The sequence below is a fragment of the Adiantum capillus-veneris genome, chromosome 7, assembly GCF_014529385.1.
Source record: "Adiantum capillus-veneris isolate H3 chromosome 7, ASM1452938v2, whole genome shotgun sequence".
In the NCBI taxonomy this organism is placed as follows: domain Eukaryota; kingdom Viridiplantae; phylum Streptophyta; class Polypodiopsida; order Polypodiales; family Pteridaceae; genus Adiantum; species Adiantum capillus-veneris.
In genome coordinates, this window is record NC_140937.1 from 10,917,416 (window position 1) to 10,939,224 (window position 21,809).

At 47.4% G+C, this 21,809-nt stretch overlaps 1 protein-coding gene across 1 annotated transcript in view; it reads right to left on the reverse strand.

Moving 5' to 3' along the window:
- Window positions 1-1,468: 1,468 nt before the first annotated feature.
- Window positions 1,469-21,809, reverse strand: part of LOC147453428 (uncharacterized) — a 65,551-nt gene continuing 45,210 nt past the window's right edge. Inside the window, exons 5-7 of the mRNA XM_086515613.1 lie at window positions 2,644-2,812; window positions 2,129-2,254; window positions 1,469-1,880 (exon numbers count right to left, since the gene is read on the reverse strand). Of these exons, the coding sequence (XP_086371739.1) occupies window positions 1,739-1,880; window positions 2,129-2,254; window positions 2,644-2,812 (437 nt within the window). The 3' untranslated portion in view covers window positions 1,469-1,738. The remainder of the gene's footprint in view (window positions 1,881-2,128; window positions 2,255-2,643; window positions 2,813-21,809) is intronic.

Below are 21,809 nucleotides of genomic sequence, written 5' to 3' on the forward strand. Positions count from 1 at the left end.
TTGAGATGTGTTCTAGATTTCATGTACCATTTTATTTATATTTGCAAAAAAAAGACCTTTTTGGTACCAAACTAGTGTTAAGGAACATGCCCATCATCTGAAAAAAGCATAGCGTGGGCGTTCCTCCGCTGCCCTCGAGGAGACTGAAGTATCCCACCAACTACAAAGAGTGTGAACTAACTCAATCCAATACCACAGAGTGTATCTACAATAGTAGAAGGCTGACCACCAATAACATGCAAGCATCTAGCCTTCCAAATAGTGATTGCAAATACGAAAGCAAAAATCAGCTCACTGGGTTGAGCCTCAACAGCGTATCTAATGTGCCCGTCAGTAGCAGAGATCCATCAACAGTAAAATGGGATCCTTTCCTTCTGCCTTAGAAGAAAGGTGAGAACCCCGGAATTATTTAACGCCAGCAAACCCAATCCCAAGAGACGAAATCTTGCAAACACCCAACCAAGAGAGCAAGGCACAAACCACACGCCAAACCATATATGCATGTGGGCAAACCCAAAGGCAGTGGCTAATAGTCTCATCTAGATTTGTCAGCCCATGTCCCACTGGCAAACCAACGTGACCCATCAACTAGCACTCAACACTCTCTACGTCTGATGATTGATGTTTAAGAGTATAAACCGACACATTGCAGGTAAAATGCAGTGCATAAAACTACAGGTTGCAACGATGATGGTAAAAATGATAAATAGTGTAATGGAGTAGGTGAAGTTACTATACCTCTTTGTTCAAGGCAATTGTTGTGTTAGACGCTCTATGAGACAACATTGAAGAGACGTCCACAACTAGCTCTATGACTATCGTTGAGACATCAACATAGATCTAGACAGCATCCAAACACATCTACATTGATATCGAAGAGGCATCTACAGATATAGGACATCCACTAATCCTCTCTAATGGAGCTATTTTAATAGGCGGCGTTCATTGGCATCTACTTGGCTTCACTCAATAGAGCGTGGAGGACAAAAGGCATGGATTAGTGCTACAATATGGGTGTGTGGTCCCGAAAGAGTTGGTTTAACAGTAAGGCTTTGGCCTCTACCTACAGGTCGTGGGTTCAAATCCCCCATTGGGTCGTACTCTAGGACACCTTGTGCTCACTTGGTGTTCACGTTGCTAAGGCTCTTGCCCTTGGACACTCGAGTGCATCCTCCTCTTGGGGTGGGTCACCCGAGGAGGAGGTCCCTAGCTGGTTGCTATGAGTTCTCTCCGTAGTTCCCAACACGTGGTGCATCAATTAGGTGGCCATGGTGATGCCTATGCTTGGCTCTTGCCTGATGGTACACAACCCTTGCCCGATCATGTAACATGGCTAATATTTGGAAGGGATAAGCACCTCCCCATGTGGGCCCTCTGGTGTGTCTAAACAAAATGTGGGTGTATGACCCATAGGCAATTAACACAAAAAACAAAGGAAGAAATTGATTTTCATCATTGAAAGCACAAATGCCAGCAAAAGCAAACACAAATGCATTGAGCAAAGAAGAAGGGCCATAAAACATGTTTTTCCTTCTTTCAGGACGTCATTCAAGAAAAGCAGTTCAAAGTTGACACCTTATGTTGATGGAGGCTAGACATGACCTCTATGTTCAGCTAATAAACATTCAAATGACACAAGGCACATTACTATACATTGGTGTGAGTATTAAGAGATGGCCACAAGTAAGCATCCTAGGAAAAGCAGACCTTCCATCATCACATCATGCATGACTCGTTTTCACCAGTGGCTCACTAGGTGCTTTCTCTTGCCGGAGGAGTAGCTGCTAGATGACTGTGACTTGCCATTATCTACGACAAGGACCACACGCCTTGACAAAGTTTGGATGTCTCTCTCAATTTCCATCAGCTGGTCTTCAAATCTGCAAAGTTCAGGAGCAAAAGTTTAGTATCATCAAATGTCTTTGCACAATATTCCCAGCTACCTTCAGTGCCAATGCAAAATTTTTATGGAGACATCATAAATTATACCACAACAACCAAAAAAGGGTCTTCCTTTCTGATATATCAAAAGCTCGGCGACAATAATGACCATTTTGCATCGCATGGGGGCTTTGGGGACACACAAAAAACAAACCCAAAAATAAAAAAACTCTTAAAAAAAGTCAACCTCTCTTTGCGGGCTTTCTTTGCCCATGTATCAAGAGTGACTGTAGTTTTCTGATATGTCGTGTTTACTTGCTGCCACTTCTTCTTGAGCCCTTCAATAAGCTCCTTCTTCTCCCATTCCTCCAACCTACATAGGACATAATCAGCAGTGAGCTTTCCATGATTCACTTCACAGAATTATATATGTCCATCCTTTTAACTAAATAGACCTGCAAAAGTTTCCCCTTTACACAAAGCACATACAATCAATTGCAGCAGAGTATTAATTTTACAGATACACACATGCAAAGTCAGTTCACAACAACATGAAACCTAAGCATGTTCACACATGTAAGTACTCCAAATATGGGGAAAAAAACACTTCTGTTAGCATGACCACAAGAAACCACCAAACTCAGAACTCTTCTGAGCCATCCCTGTTTTGCTGCTGGTGGAGTGCTTGCAACTAACAATAAACATTGCAAGGGATGACTGAGATTTAAAACTTTACAAAATATCAACAAAGATCTCACTTGCCTCCTTGTGTTTGGCTGTGTACCAATTCCTTGCTGTTTAGGCCCATCCTCACGGGCCTTAGTCTGCTTTTCTTTCAAATCTTCATTAAATTTGACTAGATACTCAGGAACTTTTCCATAGTCATTCTTGTCCACATAGTGCCAAACACATGTAGGTGTTTTCGAAGGATCTGTTTATACTTAACCAATTTATCCTTCAGAAACTTTTTTTGATGGTGTAATATACTACTGCTAGATCATATGAAACAGATTAAGAACTCACAAGAAGCAATTGATGGTTTGATACGTTGTGTAGTTTAAGTGCCCCCTGCTCCGTTGCTTTTTTTGTGTAGGAATACTGCTTCAGGATTACATTTTGTGCACTAAAAACAACCTTTGAGGCCGACGATACTATGTAGGATCTCAATACAGCTTTTGCCAAGGTAAAGGAAGGTTTGAGGGAGTCTCAAGCCAAAGTTGAACAAACATAAGAAGCCAGCAGACAAACCACATCAAGATTTTACCATTGAAAGAGAAAAATTGGGTTGTGGAAGATGTGCCAGGTTGTGGAAGATGTGGGAAAAAGAGAAACTTTACCCATACTGAGCATGAGATATTACAGTTCTCTTCAAATAAAAGGGAAGATCAATGAAGCCACTTTACAGCTGCCTGCTCTTAGGAAGATTGACAATGTTTTTTATGTGAATGCATTACGACCATTTTAGGGAGAAGTACCAGAGGATATGCTTGCAGATGAGCAGCCAGAAGTTGCAGAAACTGAGAAGATTCTTCAACCAGAACAAGTTTGGCACAAGAGGAAAGAAACGTTAAAGCAAAAGTGATCCGGAAGAAATTCATAACCTATCCAGCTTTGGATGCAAAGTGGTTGGAGGGGTATAACTTAGCAGGTATTGGATCTCTCCCTTGAGGCCTTTGGTTCGAGCCAACCATTCCAAACGCTCCGGTTGGTTCTAAAGTAGAGTCTGATTCAATGCCTGGAGCAATAGAGGGGAGCCACTCCACTCGCTTGTCACAGATCATCAGGTTGAGAACATGCTATGTTGCAAGGCTGTGTTCTTTAGCGCACTCAAGGTATTGCGCTGACAGTACTCTGCCTATGGGAATTCTATGTATTGATAAAAAACCACGTACATGTACAATCTGCTGTAACATTGTAAACTCTTCAAATTTTTGGTCACGACTAGCTCCTAGATTTGTATGAGACTTGAGACTTGTTTGACTGAAGCATTAATAAACAAAAAAATATTGCCAAGGGCACCTATCTTAGGGCCCATTACTTCTTAGAGCTAAGAGGGGGATTCCGCTCCTCTCTTGATGCAAGTGATTATGTATTTGTTTGGAGTGATTTCTCAAGTTTGTGCACTTCATCACAGCCTATCTGGTAGCACCAGCCGTTTCACCACACCATCTCTTCTACACAAAAGATGACACTGCTTGCAGATACCCACTTCTATTCGATCTTGTTTTGCCAGTGTCCACATACATGCACGTGTGCACTATCAGTTTGGTCTTTGATTTACCTCGAGGACAGCGTTCCATTCTCGTAGCTACGCCTCTTGCACAGTCACAAGAGATGCAAACACCACTATCACAGCCCTGTTACACACAGTTGCGCTCTCCTCATCTTTGAGATGTGTGTGTGTAATGGACGCGGTTTTATCCCATGCCAATGCATTGAGCAAGTTTCACACAACCTTTCCAACACAATTTGTGCCAGACAACATGTGACAAGTCAATGGCGTGGCACCATCAAGTTCCAACCAATGGAATAGATCCCGACTATGGGGCCTAAACCCTAGCAGGACTGCCCAAGAGACCTAAGTGACAAAGTGGGTTAGGATTTTTACCAACTTATAGAACCTTGGCCGAGGGGCCTAAACCATAAATAAAGCAAATGCTTTTAGACTCAATGCTTTTCATGTGAGATGCTTTTGATCTTGGCCAAAGGCATTTAAATATGTAACTGGGGGTCTCTCTCTCTGGCATTATTCTACCGCATGGAGATGCAAAGGAGAGCCCTGCCGAGTTCCACCTTTGCGAATCAATTATAAAGAAATACAGAAAGGGGCGCCAATCTTTGGGGCCAGTGCCGTCTAGGGGTGGAACTCCGCCACTCTGTGTCTCGCTTGGATTTTCTCTTTCTCTTTAAAGTTGTTTTGAAGTACTAAAAGTGTTGCCAAGTGTGTAAATTGCAAATATCTCAGAGTTCCCCCACGATCACTCGCTGGAAGTGATTACACAACAAGCTTCACAAACTTGTGACGGGGTACAAAATGCACCAAACTAGCAAAAGTGAGATGACCAAAATGTGCATGCAAAAAATTTTGCATCTGCATAGCCTTTAATTCAAACACTTTGCATGCAAAGTCTTCTACACATTTTAAAATCATACATGCCACTAAATAAAGTGCCACATGTAACAATAGTATCACCCTGAACTCGAGGGCCCATAGTATGTCACCCTACGAATGATGACCAAAGGCTAGACTATCATAGACGGGAGGCCACTACTTTCCTCCTCCTCGGTCTGAGAAAGTCAAGCAAGGGATGTTGGCAACAGTGCTCACTTCCCAAAGCCACTCTAATACCAATCATTAAAATTAGGGTTGCAACATTATACACACAAAACTTAGCGAAGAAGGAGAAGCTCTAGGGCACACAAGAAGAGGTAGTCTTACTTGGTGTATAAAGTTACACTAGCCCTAGAATGATGGGCACAAACAAAGGAGCAACCAACAGTGGAGAGGTCTGCCCGCACTACTGGCATTCTCATAGACCGAGCATTGGAGCAAGGGAGATCTAGACGACCCCGATGGAGAAGAGGAGCTACACAGTTTTGAAGGAGGCTACAACAAAGGATTCGAGCCATACTTTTTCGTCCTCCAGAGTGCAGATGAAGATGGATCTCTACTTCCCTCCCATATTGTCTACACATTGTACTGCTTAGTTCACACATTTCACGTCTTTCACCTTTCACACCTATCAGCTTAGTTTGGGATTCTGGAGTATTTATATCTTGTTATCCTAGTTTAATTTATTTTGTTAATCTGACTTTGTATCAGATACACCGCATTGTAGCTTTCTGGTCTCATAGGTCAATTTGGCCTTTTGAAGACGTTAATATAACATTTCATTTCTCTTATGCCAGCTAGAGCCAGAGATAGAGCTACATTACATATGTCATTGCACAGTGTACTATGAAATTCGGGATCGTTTCCACTGCTTATTTAGAGAGGGTTTCGATCCTTTCTCTAGAGTCATGAGTTATGAGGATCAGAGATGTCTTGGGCTATATCTACTTGAGTTACACAGATATAGAGACACTTTACTGGGGAGAGCTAGAGAGAGACAGTCCCAGTGACAAATTACAGATTTCTTTTCACTAGATATGGGACAGCCAGAGGAGCAGCCATCACTGCAGAGCTCGGCCCACACTCATTCGACCACTACCGGCACTCTCATCGACCGAGCATTGGAGCTACGGAGATCTAGACGGCCACGATTGAGGAGAGGGCCTGCAGGCTGCATAGCATCGACAGAGACTACAGCAGAGGATTCAAGCCATACTCTCTCGACATCCAGAGTGCAGATGAGGATGGATTCCAGTAGTAGTAGTATTTTTGTTCTAGTCTTTTTGTACCCGGACATGGTATCAGATTCACAATTTTATAACAGTTTGGTCTCATAGGTCATTTTGGCCTTTTGAAGACGTTAATATAACATTTCATTTCATCTCTCTCTCTCTCTCTCTCTCTCTCTCTCTCTCTCTCTCTCTCTCTCTCTCTCTCTCTCTCTCTCTCTCTCTAGCACTTAAGGCGGACTCCAAAGCACTTAGAGAAGAGGTCTCAGCTCTCAAGCGAGAACTTGCTAATAGAGCGAGCAGTGGACTAGAGGAGGGGGAATTCCAGCCTTCGGTAGTAGAGGAAATCAAGGTCATCAAAGAGCAGGCACGGATGATCAAAGAGGAGGAGAAACAAAAGATGGTAAAGACGTCTTCGTGGATGGATGTGATCACAAAGACGCAAAAGAAGGCGGATGAGGCCGAGAAGTGGATAGAAGTCGCTAAGAAAGGCAAAGGGAAAGAAACCACATCTGTCCCCACTCCTACAATCATCAACATGACTCTTGAAGAAGAACAGCGAAGGAAAACTAGAGCTATAAGAGTAACCGGTCTATAAGACCGAGATGATGTGGAAGGGGAAGTTGAAGAACTTCTCCGCATGATGGGTAGCGAGGCTACTCATACAAAGGCATGGAGGGTGGGGAAGAAGACACAAGGCAATGGGGAGACTTCAAAAGGGAGAGCTTTAATCATCCGTTTCCCATCCATGGACGCAAAGAAGGACTTCTTGAAGAAGCGTCCTACACTAAAGAAAACGGGCATATTCCTTGGAGATGACCTCACTCTCACACAGCTTGCGCATATGAGAGAGGTAATGCCAGAGATTCAAGCGGCAAGGGAGAAGGGAAAGACGGCCTTCTACAGAGATGGCCGGGTTGTGATTGTAGAGCGGCGCTCCACATGACGGTGCGAGACCCATGGGACCACCCTCAAAGTTGCCACGTGGAATTGTAATGGATCTATGCGACTTGATGTGGGCGCCTTTGAGGATAGTTTCAGGGGAAGAGACATCGTCTCTACTCTGAGACACATCAGGCCCCTGGGCAGTCTATGCCTCACATTAGTGGATATAGATGGGAGACTGCCTATAGACAGGAGACATGAACAGAGCACAGAGGGCGGGGATCAGGAGGAGTGGCAGTGTTATTCAAGGAGGAGTTACAGCCATTGATACATATAGCCCGCAGAGATGAGCAAGCTAGGTACATGTGGGTGAGATTGAGAGCAGAGACAGATAGATATCTTTACATTGCTATTTGCTACCTCCCCCGAGCACGTCAGTGTATGCACCACCCAGAGGACAGTCCCCTTTCTCTATTTTGGATGATGACATATGGGAGTTCTCTAGAGATGGTGACATCATCATTCTAGGGGATTTCAATGCTAGAACTGCCCATCATCAGACAGTATTTTATGATACTTCAGAGGAGATGCTGAGAGAGCTGGATGCTGCAGAGACAGGCCTATCCAGACTATCACAAGATGGAGAACACACTGAGTATGGACGACACTTGATAGACATGGGGACTGCACATGGATTGGCCATCTTGAATGGCCTACAGAGATTTCCCCCTTCAGGGGGTTTTACATGCTTTCCACACAGACATGGAGCCAGCACAGTGGATTATGTCATGGCACAGCCGACCCTCATCTCTAGTATCCAAGATCTCACGGTTGGACCCAGACCTGGACCCAGACCTGTTGGTGTGGCAGTGGATCATGCTCTTGTGTCAATGACAATCTCTTTTCAGTTTAGTGTAGCACACAGGCTACGGACAGCAGCCCCTACTCACTACACCTTCACACGGGAGACAGACTCTGTATACATAGATGGGATCTACAGACGCCTATGCACAGAGGAGCCAGGGCGACCTCTGGAGGAGCTTACTACTATATTGACACAGACACTACATGATGCAGCAGCAGAGGCATACCCACATACCCAGCCTGAGGAAAGACGCCGTTCGGGGAGCATGCCCCAGAACAGTTGGTATGATGAGGAATGCCAGGACACTAGAGCTAGACTTCAGAGGGAGGTGCTTTTGGGGGACATCACTCACAGACAGTCCACAAATTGACTTCCGACGCCTAGTGCGGCGGAAGAAGAGGGCATTTTTGGCCCGGCTAGAGCAGGATCTATATCAGCTATTCTTGAGTCAGGACTCACGTGAGGCATGGCGGCTCTTTCAGGAGCACTCTCCCCCCCCCCCGCCATCACTTCTACAGAGGACTGGGGCCAGTACGCATCATCTCTGTACACAGTTCCTGAGAAGCCCCCCCTTCCCGACCCTCCCGATCCATGCCCACACACAGGTGCTTTTTTCACCGCGGAGATGGTGAGGAAGGCCATTGACAACATGAGGACTGGGAGAGCATACGATCATGATGGTTTTGTGGCTGAGCATTTCACGCATGCCAGAGATCTACTAGCAGAGCTTCTAGCAGTGATGTTTAACCGTGCCATGTGTGAGGGCTTGCCTGTTACTTGGAGCCTATCTACTATTGTACCTATCTTCAAGTCGGGAGACCCTATGGAGCCTGGGAATTATCGCACTATCATGATTGGACACACATTGGCACGGTTGTACACATCTATTCTTGAGCAACAGCTGAGTAGATGGGCAGAGAGGGAGGGAATACGCGCAGCTGGGCAGGTAGGGTTCAGGAGGGGTTTTTCTACTCTTGATCATATCTTGACACTCAGAGCCATCATTGAGGAGGATAGATCGCGCGGGAGACGGATCTATTGTAGCTTTGTGGATTTTCGCCAAGCATTTGACACAGTGCCTAGAGCTAGATTGATGCGCAGATTACAGCAGATGGGAGTACCCACAGAGCTCATTTGGGGGGTCATGGAATTATACAGGTCAGTAGTGGGGCAGGTACGCACCTCAGAGGGTCTATCCACACCAATTCACTCCACTATTGGGGTGAAGCAGGGCTGCCCACTCTCTCCTACTCTATTTGGTATGTATGTGGATGAGGTTTCTGATTACATTGAGAGAGATGGTGATAGAGGTGCACAGCTGGCAGGGACATGGATTCCATTATTGTTATATGCTGATGATATTGTGTTGATCTCCGACTCTCCGGAGGGGATGCAACGTCACTTGGATGCTTTGAATAGGTTTGCTCAGGAAAGTGGTTTGTCTGTCAACCTTGGTAAAACCAAGGTCATGGTATTTAATACCACCCCACAGTGGATCAGGAGGTCAGCGCCAGCATTCACATACGGCCAGGAGAATGTGGAGTATACAGTTGCGTACACTTACCTCGGAGTGGTTTTTAGTGGGCCAGCATTTTCATTGAGGAGGGCAGTAGAGACTAGACTGACCAGAGCCCATGCAGCATTGGGTAGATTGGAAAGGATGTGTTCACAGGTTTAGTTTCAGGAGCCTCGGACGAAGCTTTGGCTCTTTGACACTTTGGTGGCTTCTGCATTGCTTTATGGAGCTGAGATTTGGGGACCTTCATTGGATCATCACGGGAGGACAGGCCGCAGTGATGGATGGGGGGACATGGAGAAGCCTCTGGTCTCTATGATCTCGCGGCTCATTAGAGCCAAGGCCTCAGTACCACGTGCTATTGTTCGAGCAGAGCTAGCTGCCCCCCCCACTAGTGGTTGAGGCGCTCACCAGATCTGTCTCCTTCATACACCGCATGTGGGAACTTCCCAGAGACAGATATGCCCGCCTTGCACTTGAGTCCTCTTGAAAGTTAGCCATGCAGGGAGATACAGCATGCTGGTATGGGGAGATGACATCATGGTTTCAGGCGCATGGGTTCAGCATAGACAGATTGCCTCCCTTCCAGTACTCACTGGATGCACCCTCTCTGACTCTTACACAGTCCGAGATCACCAGGCTCATTCGCCAGGATGTGACTCAGCTAGACACCAAGAGGACATGGATACAGCCAACACAGGAGCTGGGCACAAAGATGGCTTTCTACAGAGAGCATCTCCTCCAGCTTACGGTTGATGTCACAAAGTGATGACATGGCGGACAACAAAAACCCTAATTTCTGCCAGAAACCCTAAAATTCCTGCAAACCGTAATTTATGCCCTAAAATTCTTGCAGAAACCCTAATTTATGCCAAAAACCCTAATTTCTTGCAGAAACCCTAAAATTCCTGCGTCACTAAATTTTTTTATTTTTTTTTTAAAGGGGGAAAATGATGAGCGATGCGAATTTTGCTTTTTTTTATAAAAAAAAGAGAAAAAGACTCTCTAAGAGAGAGTGAGAACTGATGCTTTTTATTTTAAAAGCTTTTGGCGCTCTACTTTTGGGCATCCCTTGTAACCTTTAAATTAGTGGTGAGGGCCTCACTTCTCAGAGCATCTGGACGCAGAGTTTGAGAGTAAAACCCTAACCGCTCTCTTGTACTTTGATGATTGATTAATACAAAAAGAAATACCGAAAGACTGGCCAATATCTCTAGGCACGGAACTACGTCGGGCCAGTGCAAATCTATTGTGATCTGTGAATTGTTTTGAAGTAGTTATTTGGTGCTGTCGCGGTTGATTCTTGACTTGGAGTGTCCAAGTCTGTTACAGTGGTATCAGAGCACGGCCGATTTCTCTTTTACGGGAAATCCGATCCCCGAATTTTTTTTCCGCGGCACCTATGGCTTCAGGCAATGATCAGTCGACTCCCTCTGCATCTGGAGATGCGGGCTGGGATCACAACGAAGATTCAGACAGAGAGTATGGCCCGCCTCGGCCTACTCAAGCGGAGCAAAGAGAGATGGAGCGTCGTCAGTTGATTGGCGATGCTGTAGCAGGGCTACAATCACTTCACAGGACATACATACAGTTGGACAGTGGGTTACACTGGGACTGGTTCACACTAGACGGACCTTGGTCTGGGAGTGACACGTGGTAGGGTACCTACCTACGACCGACGGTGGTCTAGTGGACCTCGTGGCCAGGTCACCACATGGATGACATTTATGAGCCGTTGGTGGCTCTTTACGGTGGTACATATGAGTAGTAGCAGTTGGTGATCATCATCATCTTCTTCACCTTTGGTACAGCGTCGTCGAGGTAGCGAGTCTTACACAGAGCACTGCTTCACCATCCCTGCACATCTGAGTCTCGACACCCCTCTTGTACCTGTGAGTTCTGGGCTGGAGCTGAGTGTGCTGCCACGCCAGAGTCTGTACATGGTTCTTTGAGCAAGTCGAGTCCACATGTTCTGGTTCACTGTTGTATCTCTGTTGATTATCCATTGTTTTTGTGTTTCATTCTGTTTGAGAGAGTTTCCATTTGTTTGAGTGAGATTGTCACGCACATTGCACTGAGGGACACCCACACTGTAGAGAGCACGACACATTATCCGCGCTACAGGTGCTCTCATTTTGGCGATCACGGTGGGACCTCAACTGAAGTCTCACTCTGTTACTCTGTTGAGTAGTTGGTTTCTTCGCTTAGCCTGTGCAGCCGGTTGGTCTGGTCCAGTTTCACCCATTGACAGCTTAATCTAGTTGGTCTAGTCTCTTGACAGCTTAACCTAGCTGGTCTAGTCTCTCGCCCTGGTCCAGCCCTGGTCCAAGTCCTAGTCCTCGTCCCTGGTATCTGGTCCTTGGTCATTGGTCCTGGTCTAGTCCTCGCCCTAGTCCAGCCCTGGTCCCTGGTCCCTGGTCCTTGGTCCTGGTCTAGTCCTCGCCCTGGTCTAGCCCTCCTCGTCCTGGTCCTTGGTCCTGGTCTAGTCCTTGGTCCTGGGTCCTGGTCTAGTCCTCGCCCTGGTCCAGCCCTCCTCGTCCTGCCAGCTAGGTGGTCTAGTCACTGGTCCTGGACCAGGTGGTCTAGTCACTATCCTCACTTGTTTTGTTTTAGGCCTGTGTTGTTCACTGCATGACACATACAAGGCGGTCAGTTGAGCGTCAAAGCGCACTACTGAGCCCTCTGAAGCACTATAACAGAAGACGCCCTGTGGTATCTAGTAGAAGTCCATTAACCTCATCAACCATACCTCCACATACGACATCCCCCATTCCTTCATCCGGTTCCACATCTTCCAGATCACCTTCTCCAGCAAAGCTCTCTCCTATTCTGCTACAGCCAAGCTATTGAGCAACAGGCTCAACAAGGGGCCATGGAGGCGTTGGTCGTCCGCATCTTCCGAGGAGAGTCCTTTGAAGGTGGGGAACTTGATGTTTACCAGCCCCCCTCACATAGAGACCCCCTCTGTGTTTTTGGACAGTCCTTCTGATCCTTTATCTTCTTTACGCAGGGAACTGGAAGCCCTAAAGTTACAGCGAGCTCTTCAAGAAGAGAGGTCCTTCTCTCTTAGACAAGAGAAGCCTCCACATCACGAGGCATTAGAACAGATTAAGCGCGAGCTAGAAGAGCTCAAGTGTCAACAAGAGACTAAGGCTACGGTTTGGTGTAGCTCATGCCGCTCTCCAGGGCACCCTCCACAGGAATGCCCCCTCCGGGTTTACTGCCACTTCTGTGAAAAATCTGGACATGAGGACAAGGATTGTTACTACCTCAAGGGATTGCGACAAATACAACAAAGTCTTGGTCCTTCTCTTCAGCAAGGGCCAGCACCTGCATCCAACATGGTTTCTCCCTGTGGCCATCCACACCATATGCCACCTTTGCTGACAACCCCTCCTATGCAAGGTATGCAGAGCACTTTTCCCTCTCAGAGCTTTTATCATACCCATGCTCCCTCACCACCTCACAGCTTCTATGCCTCCACCTCCAACTCCATGGAGCAAGGACCACCTCGTCCTTCGACTCGCCCTTTGAATCGGCCCATTTTGTGCTACAGATGCGGGGAATATGGGCATTACCAAAGCAAATGCCCCCTGCCAGAAGGGTCCCCTCCTTGCCGTCATTGCCCTGAAACGAAGGATCACTATAGTAAGGATTGTCCTAAACTTCGTGCATCCACAGCTTCGAACTCAAGTCAAAGCCAGAATGAATTCGCCTTTCCCAAGCTTAATTTGATAGCAGTTAGCAATGTTTCTCAGCCGCCCCCTTCTACCCACGTGGTTACCCCTAAAGATAAGCCGCCGCAGTTGGCAGAGGAGCCATCGGGCTTCCTCACCCGGGCCGAGAGCCGCTCTCGGTCTTAGCATTCCATCAAGTTCAACTCCCCCACACATTCTCACACCCGTGGAAACCCTGCCTGCAGCTGTAAACAAGCCATCCCCCAATGCCATGAAGGAATCCAAATCCTTGCTCTCAGATATTGATGAAGCCTTCTTGGAAGCCGTTTCCGATCTACAGAAGATCAAGGTACCAGAGGAACAACAGGTAGAACAGGAAAAGCTTACAGCAGAGACAGTCTTGAAGAACACCTTCCAAAAAGTGTTCCTCTATGATATGCTGCGGCTAGATGCAAGTTTTAGAAGTGACACCCTTGCTGTTATTCAGTCACTTTATCCTGGAGCAGGTCCTAGTGGCGGGCACCTCCCAGTGCGACCATCAGAGTCCTATATGATATCGAATCCTGCTGCTCCACTCACTAATTATAGAAGCCCTCGCCTGACAGTGTCCGTTTTGGGTCGAAAATTCTCAGGAGTGATAGTGGATGGTGGATCTGGCATCAACCTGATGCCCGAGTTCACTATGTTAGCTCTAGGTCTACAACCTACTCGCCCTGCTCCATTCACAGTTACATTGGCCGACCAAAGGACAATCTACCCAGTGGGCATAGTGGGCAATGTGCCTCTGCAGGTACAAGATTTTACTTTTAACTTGGATTTTGTTGTGGTTCGTCTTCCCCAGGTTGAGGGCGGATTTCCTTTGCTCATTGGAAGACCATGGCTGCGACACACTAAAGCACTTCATGATTGGGGAAACGACGCAATGTGGATACATACTTCTGGCTCCTCGATGCAACCCATCCTCTTAGAAGGAGGCATGGATCCAGTGGTGCAGCAAGTTTCCGTGTCAATAGAAACCAACCCTGAACAAGAACAGCCTACTACACCTGAAGGGTCAGACGAAGATCTGCTGGAGTGGCTGGAGGCTACCAAATCTATGCCTTGTTATGGAGTCTCTATTCACTCTTTGCCTAAAGGTACACCCTCTTCAAATATTTCCATAGTAACTAAACCTAATGAGCCACCTGAGCCTCTGAAGAAGCGTAGAAGCAGCAAGAAATCCCCTCTACAGGAGTTCGCTCCCCCTCAAACATCAACCCCTTTGGTGTCTGCTTCTCCGACCAGAACAAAGCTCTCTTCTGTGCCTATCAAACTCCCTTCTCAGAGCCCGTCCTACAAGATGAATTCCAAGATCATGATAGCTGTCTTGCTCATGATAGCTGTATGCTCCTTACTTGTACCTATCTACCCTTACCCGCTCGACCTTACCCACAATCAGAATGCCCACATTCTTAGGGTTCAGAGCTGTGGCAAAGAGATCATCATAGGCGCCAAACATTGTTGTTCCCATCATCTACATGAGAGTCACCAAAACAATATAAAGTAGGCACTAATGTTCTCCCCAATGTTGTCCCCTACTGCTGTAGGCTCCTGGCGGCAGGCCCTCCTCCATTGGTGCCGGCTCCTACAGAATGTCGCTTTCCAAAGGGACAAGCATGATGATCGCCTATGCGGTAGGGTGGTGTCGACTTGGCATATCCTTTCTTATATTGACTTTGGGTTGCAATCAATAACGGTAAGTGATGGTGAAGCTCCGTATAACTCATTGGCCGCTTCTAAAGTTGCAGATTGTAGCAAGAAGCTTCAACGATGAATGAAGGCTGGTGGAGGAAAGCAGCTCCATCACCCCCGCCACTCCTCGTTCTCCTTGTCTATCCCTCTCCATTGCCCAGCTCTTGCCCTATTCACCCCACCCCCGCCCTGACCTAGCACTCCCCTCCCCTCGCCCTAGCCCCTACCCACCCCCTCACTTCCCCTCTCGCCCCTACCCTCCCCCTCACTTCCCTCTCGCCCCTACCCACCCCCTCTCGCCCATACCCAACCCCTCACTCCCTCTCGCCCCTACCCAACCCCTCTCGCCCCTACCCACCCCCCACCCCCTCTCGCCCCTACCCTCCCCCTCTCGCCCCTACCCACCCCCCACCCCCTCTCGCCCCTACCCACCCCCCAATTCCCCCCTCGCCCCTACCCACCCCCTAATTCCCCCCTCGCCCCTACCCACCCCCTCACTCCCCCTCGCCCCTACCCTCCCCCTACTTGCCCCTACCCACCCCCTCACCCCCTCTCGCCCCTACCCAACCCCCCTCGCCCCTACCCACCCCCTCACTACCTCTCGCCCCTACCCAACCCCTCTCGCCCCTACCCACCCCCCCACCCCCTCTCGCCCCTACCCACCCCCTAATTCCCCTCTCGCCCCTACCCAACCCCCCTCGCCCCTACCCACCCCCTCACCCCTACCCTCCCCCTACTTGCCCCTACCCACCCCCTCTAAGCCCTCGCCCCTATCTAGCCCCCCAACCACCCCATTCCCCCTCGCCCCTACCTAGTCTCTCCTCCCCCTCCCTCAACCCTACCTACTTGCCTAGTGATCATATCACTTTGCTGTGGTGTACTCATCTTGTTCTAGTTGGGATTCTTGGACTATGACCCTATTTGCGGTGTTACTCGGGCTTATGGTAATCCATCTTTTCGAGAAGAGTGTTGTTGCACAAAAGTATGGCAAGGTTCATCTGCAACTGCAAGCATGGACCAGGCTATGCGGCTATGCAATCATACATACTTGGTTCCTGCTTAGTTACAAGCTTAAGGCGATTGCAATCAGGAAAACATGTACGGATGCAGTAGCTAGTGGTTTTCCTTCACAGTTTTTTCAGTATTCCTCTCACTGAGACGGTGAGCGGTCTTGTGGCGGGCAACCTGTAGCAGGGCTACAGTCACTTCACAGGACATACATACAGTTGGACAATGGGTTACACTGGGACTGGTTCACACTGGACGGACCTTGGTCTGGGAGTGACACGTGATAGGGTACCTACCTACGACCGACGGTGGTCTAGTGGACCTCGTGGCCAGGTCACCACATGGCTGACATTTATGAGCCGTTGGTGGCTCTTTAAGGTGGTACATATGAGTAGTAGCGGTTGGTGATCATCATCATCTTCTTCACCTTTGGTCCAGCGTCGTCGAGGTAGCGAGTCTTACACAGAGCACTGCTTCACCATCCCTGCACATCTGAGCCTCGACACCCCTCTTGTACCTGTGAGTTCTGGGCTAGAGCTGAGTGTGCTGCCACGCCAGAGTCTGTACATGGTTCTTTGAGCAAGTCGAGTCCACATGTTCTGGTTCACTGTTGTATGTCTGTTGATTATCCATTGTTTCTGTGTTTCATTCTGTTTGAGAGAGTTTCCATTTGTTTGAGTGAGATTGTCACGCACATTGCACTGAGGGACACCCACACTGTAGAGAGCACGACACATTATCCGCGCTACAGATGCAACAAAGATGATGCTCAATTTTGCCAAGGACCCGAAGATGGCAAAATATATGAACCATACCTCTTTGGAAGAGGTACAGACGGAGTGGCAGAGAACCACAACACCACTCCCGAAACCCGCTCTCAAGAAACCTTCTGCCTCCAAGAAATATACGGAAAAGGAACTAGAGAACGTGGTTGATGCACGGATTGCTCAGCTTTTCGACGTGCAAAAGAAAGACAAAAAGCACGACAAAAAGCAAAAGAAAGGTACTGACTTCCCGGGATATTTGGGTCGTCGGTCGACAATTGACAATGCAAAGAAACAGAAGGAGCGTGTTCGATTTGAAGGAGTACCCAGTTCTTCTTCTTCTTCTTCTTTTGACAGTTCTTCTAGCTCTTCAGATTCGAGCGAAGAAGAAAGAAAAGGTAAAAAGCGAAGCAAGAAACAAAGCTTCGGAAAGGGCAAGAAGAAGGCTACATCTCGCCCAGAGACTGATAGTTCTAATGAGGACTCATCTACAGACAGCTCAGATTCCGATGACGGAAAGTTTTATGCGAACAAGAAGAATTTTTACAAAGCCAACCAGTATGACTTTCTCGAAGATAAAAGCTAGAAAGTCCGAGAGTTTAAGGAAGGTGGCCACTCGATCAAGTTTGATACTTTCTCAGGATACTCAGATGCTTCGAAGGCTTTGTCAATATACAACAGTTTGACATCGCTTTCGCGGGAGGACGCTATTCAGAGCACTCCAAGATTCGGAGAGTTGCCTCTTATTTTAAGGGGAATGCTCGCACTTGGTGGTCCACGCTTCTATTAAGCAAGACTGTGCCAGTTACATGGCTGAAATTCAAGAGGCTTTTTATTTCTTCTTGGTTGACTCAAGAGTTTGAGCGAGATATACGAGCTGCTTGGAACCATCTCCGGATGACCAAGACCGATACAGTGAATTCTTACAGTGAAAGATTCTGGAACTCTTTTCTATCCGCCTCTTCATTCAAGAAGATCTCGTTCAGAGAACAGATTGAGCGGTTTACCTTGGGTCTACCTACAGAGATCCGAGATCACTGCGGGGCTTTGCCATTCACTCTGGCAGTCTAACCTACCCCACAGATGAGGCCATGACACAACGAGCCGAACAGACTTATGGGAATGAAAGTAGAAAGAAAAAGAGCAACCTAGAGAAAAAAGGATGCACGACCCAAGCTTACTCCTGAGGAGAGAGCTCGCTTCATCAGAGAGGGGAAGTGCTTTGGATGCGGGGAACATGGACATATCTCCGCGAAGTGTCCTAAAAAGGCACAGAAAGAACAGAATGATAAAGACGACGACACGCCTGAGAGTTCGAGAGCAGCTGAGGAATGTGGCAGAAACGGCAGATAGAAAAGCAGAACTGGTACCACATGGCGTGAGACTTGCACCGAATCAAATGAATGAAAGTACAAACTTTGCCGCTTTGTGGGGCAAAGTGAAGGATCAGGAAGCTCTTTTGAAGGAGCCAAGGCCAACTTCTTTTCACTTGGAATTGGAGGCTCGATTTGGAATTACGCCCGACAGACTGACGCCATAGGCGGAGGTAGTTCGACTGGCACCCGGATGGGATGTTGCCATTACACCGAGCATTGGCAAACTTTGTTTGCAATGATAGGGGTGTTCAGGGCACGCGAGTGACGTTCTACTCGGGATCCCTTGGTACCACAAGAACTACGCCGTGGTTGACTACCGGGCCCAGAAAGCGACTTTGATAAATGAAGGGCTTAGAGATTGTACTTGATGAACTTCAGTTTCTTACTCATTCTTTTGGAAGAGAATTGAACGATGGATAAAGGTTGAATATGTTTTGACCTGATCAAAAGAACGCCAAGATTTTTCTCCACAGTCAAACCGATTGCTTTTCAGAGGGCCCGAAGATCAAACCATTGATCTGATACTTGGAAGCACGTCACCGAATCGGCCACCTTATCGTGTGAGCCGAGTACAAAATGAAAAGATTATGAACCCAGTGAAAGACCTCTTGGAAAAGGGTCTTGTCCAGCCTAGTACTTCACCGTATTGCTCTCCAGTGTTGTTGGTTTTGAAGAAAGACGGATCTTGGAGAATGTGCATCGATTATAGCACTCTCAACGAAATCACCATCAAGAACAGATTTCCGATTCCTAGGATCGATGATATACTCGACAGGTTAGAGGGATCCTCGTGCTTTAGCAAGATTGACTTGAAGAGTGGATATCATCAGATCAGGATAGCGCAAGGAGATGTCTACAAGACAACTATTCGGACGACTTTTGGGTTATTTGAGTTTTTGGTGATGCCTTTTGGCTTAACCAATGCTCCTGCGACATTTAACCCGATGATGGACAGGATTTTTCGAGAGTACAGGCTATTTGTTGGCACTTTCTTTGACGACATCATTGTTTTCTCCAAGAATGAGACAGAACACAGAGATCATCTGCTTCAAGTCTTTCAGGCATTACGATATCACACGTTAGTGATTAATGCAAAGAAAAGTGAATTTTTCCTACCAGAGATACACTTTTTGGGACACATTGTGTCAGCACAGTAGGAGTGCAAATCACTGTAACAGGGAACGGGGGGAACACAGCCCAAACGTTCCGAAACGGCGTTCCGGACGAGTCTCGTTCCCGAAACGGAGATGGGAACGGAACGCCGTTCTAGAACGGGGTGTAACTGGAACGGTGTTCCGGAATGGGCGGAACATGAGACGGAACAGCGAAACACGGGGCGGAACGGGCAAAAGTAGGCATTTGGGGAAAAAAAAGTCGGCTTTTGGGGGCAGATTTAGGGCTGTTCGGGGAACATATTTGGTGCAGTTTGAGGGTAGGTTAGGGGGCAGTTTTGGGGTTGTTTAGGAGTTTATTTGAGACTAAGATGAATGGAGGTAATTCAATCCTTACTTTAGGTGGACTATTCCAACCCCGTTCCCGTTCTAGCCCCCCCTCCTCCTCCCCGTTCCCGTCCCGTTCCGGACCCTTCCGTTCCCGTTCCCCATTCCCGTTCCGGGTAACTATGGTGCAAATGGACCCGGCCAAGATAGAGACTATCCGTGATTGGCCCGATTTGAGGAATGTCCATGAAGTTAGAAGCTTCTTGGGACTGTGTTCGTACTACAGGCGGTTCATACGAAACTTTGCAGAGGTTGCTTCCCCTTTGCATACCTTGACTCAGAAAGAAGTACCTTTCTCGTGGGGACCCACAAAGGTGACTTCCTTTCGGACATTGAAAGAGAAATTGACTACGGGACCTATTTTGACTTTGCCGGACTTGCAGAAGTCATTTGAAGTATATTGTGATGCTTGTGGTCGTTAGTCTGGGTGCGGTCTTGATGCAAGAAGGCCATGTCATAGCTTACGAGAGCCGTTTGTTCTCTAGGCCGGAGATGGCAGCACAGATCTATGAGAAAGAGCTTTTGGCGGTTATCCACGCTTTTACTCAGTGGCGGCATTACCTACTCGGAGCGGATTTTACTGTCTTTACAGACCATCAGAGTTTGCGCTACTTCTTGTCACAGAAGCAGCTTTCGGAAAAGCAGATGCGGTGGGCGAACATCTTGTCACAGTTCCACTTCCAGATTGTCCATGTGCAAGGACAGAAGAATGTGGTGGCAAATGCTTTGTCTCGGAAACCGTTGGTTCTGGCTATTTCCACGATACATCATAGGAGCTTCGAGGATATGGTCGATCAGTATGCCACATATACAGATTTTGCAGATATTTTCACACGGATACGGGATGGGGAGACAGTAGCTAGATACTCTCTTCGGGAAGGCTACTTGATGAAAAAGACTATGTTGTGCGTTACACAGCCGTTGAGGGAAAAGGTTATGACTGAATGCCACTGTCCACCTTTTACGGGTCACCGCAGCATTGCTACCACCATGAAGGGGGTTGAGAAATACTTCTTTGGGCCGAGACTCAAAAAGGATGTGGAAGAGTTTGTGCGCATATGCTTGGTATGCCAGAAGGTCAAGTTTGACAGGCATAAGGCACATGGATTGTTACAGCCTTTACCCGTACCCACCCACCCCTGGGAAAGTATTGCAATGGATTTCATTTTTGATCTCCCGAGAACACAGAATGATCACAATGATTTTCCAATTACATGGCACGTCTGAGACGATTGTCTCCGACAGAGACCCCAGATTTATGACTTTGTTTTGGAAGGCAATTTGGGAGAGCATTGGCACACAATTGCAGTTCTCGTCATCGTTCCACTTGCAGACTGACGGGCAATTTGAGATGCCAATTCAGTGATTTAGATTTATTGAAGTCTTGTATCTCGGATTAGAAGACTCAATGGGAAAAGAACTTACCTTTGGCGGAATTTAACTACAATAACACGATACACTCTTCGACGGGGAAGACGCCATGTGAGATTGTTGAAAGTGCTGCGAAGGTTCCATCCTTCCTGAGCACGAAAGATTAGATATTTGAAGCGGATGAATATTCGCGAGATTTGGATACGGCTTTTGCCAAGGTTCGCGAGACTTTGCAGAGTCTCAAGAACGACAGAAAAAGGCAGCGGATCGCCATCATCGCGACTTGAAATTGAAGGAGGATGATTGGGTGCTCTTACTTTTGAGAAGGCACACCTAAGAAAGAAAAAGGGAAAGGAGAGGCTTTTTCCAAAGCTTAGTATGCGATACTACGGACCTTTCCAGATAACTGAAAAGATAAATGATGTCTCCTTCCGATTGAAACTGACAGATACTTGGAGGATTCACAATGCATTGCATGTGAGTCTCTTGAACCCTGTTAAGGGTGATGTGCCTGATGATGGGGAGCCTGATGAGCAACCCGCAGTGGAAGAAAACGAGGAGACCCTTGTTCTTCAACAGATTTTGGCACATACGGATACGAAGAAAGGTAAAGTCCAAAGGCGGTTCTTGGTTAAATTCAAGAACTTTCCTGCATTTGATGCGAAGTGGATGGAGGAGGAGGACCTAGTAAATACTCCTCGGATTGTGAAACTTTACCTCGATGTTTTGGTTTAGCATAGTCTACTCCAAACGGAACCCAGAAACTCAACTTGGCCGAAGATCTGGTGCAATGGGATGCACAAGAGGGGAGTTACTTCGCTCCTTTGTCAACAGATGCCTCGATTTTGATACTAAAGTCACTGATGTCTCTTTGAGCTTCAGGGATACTGAGAGC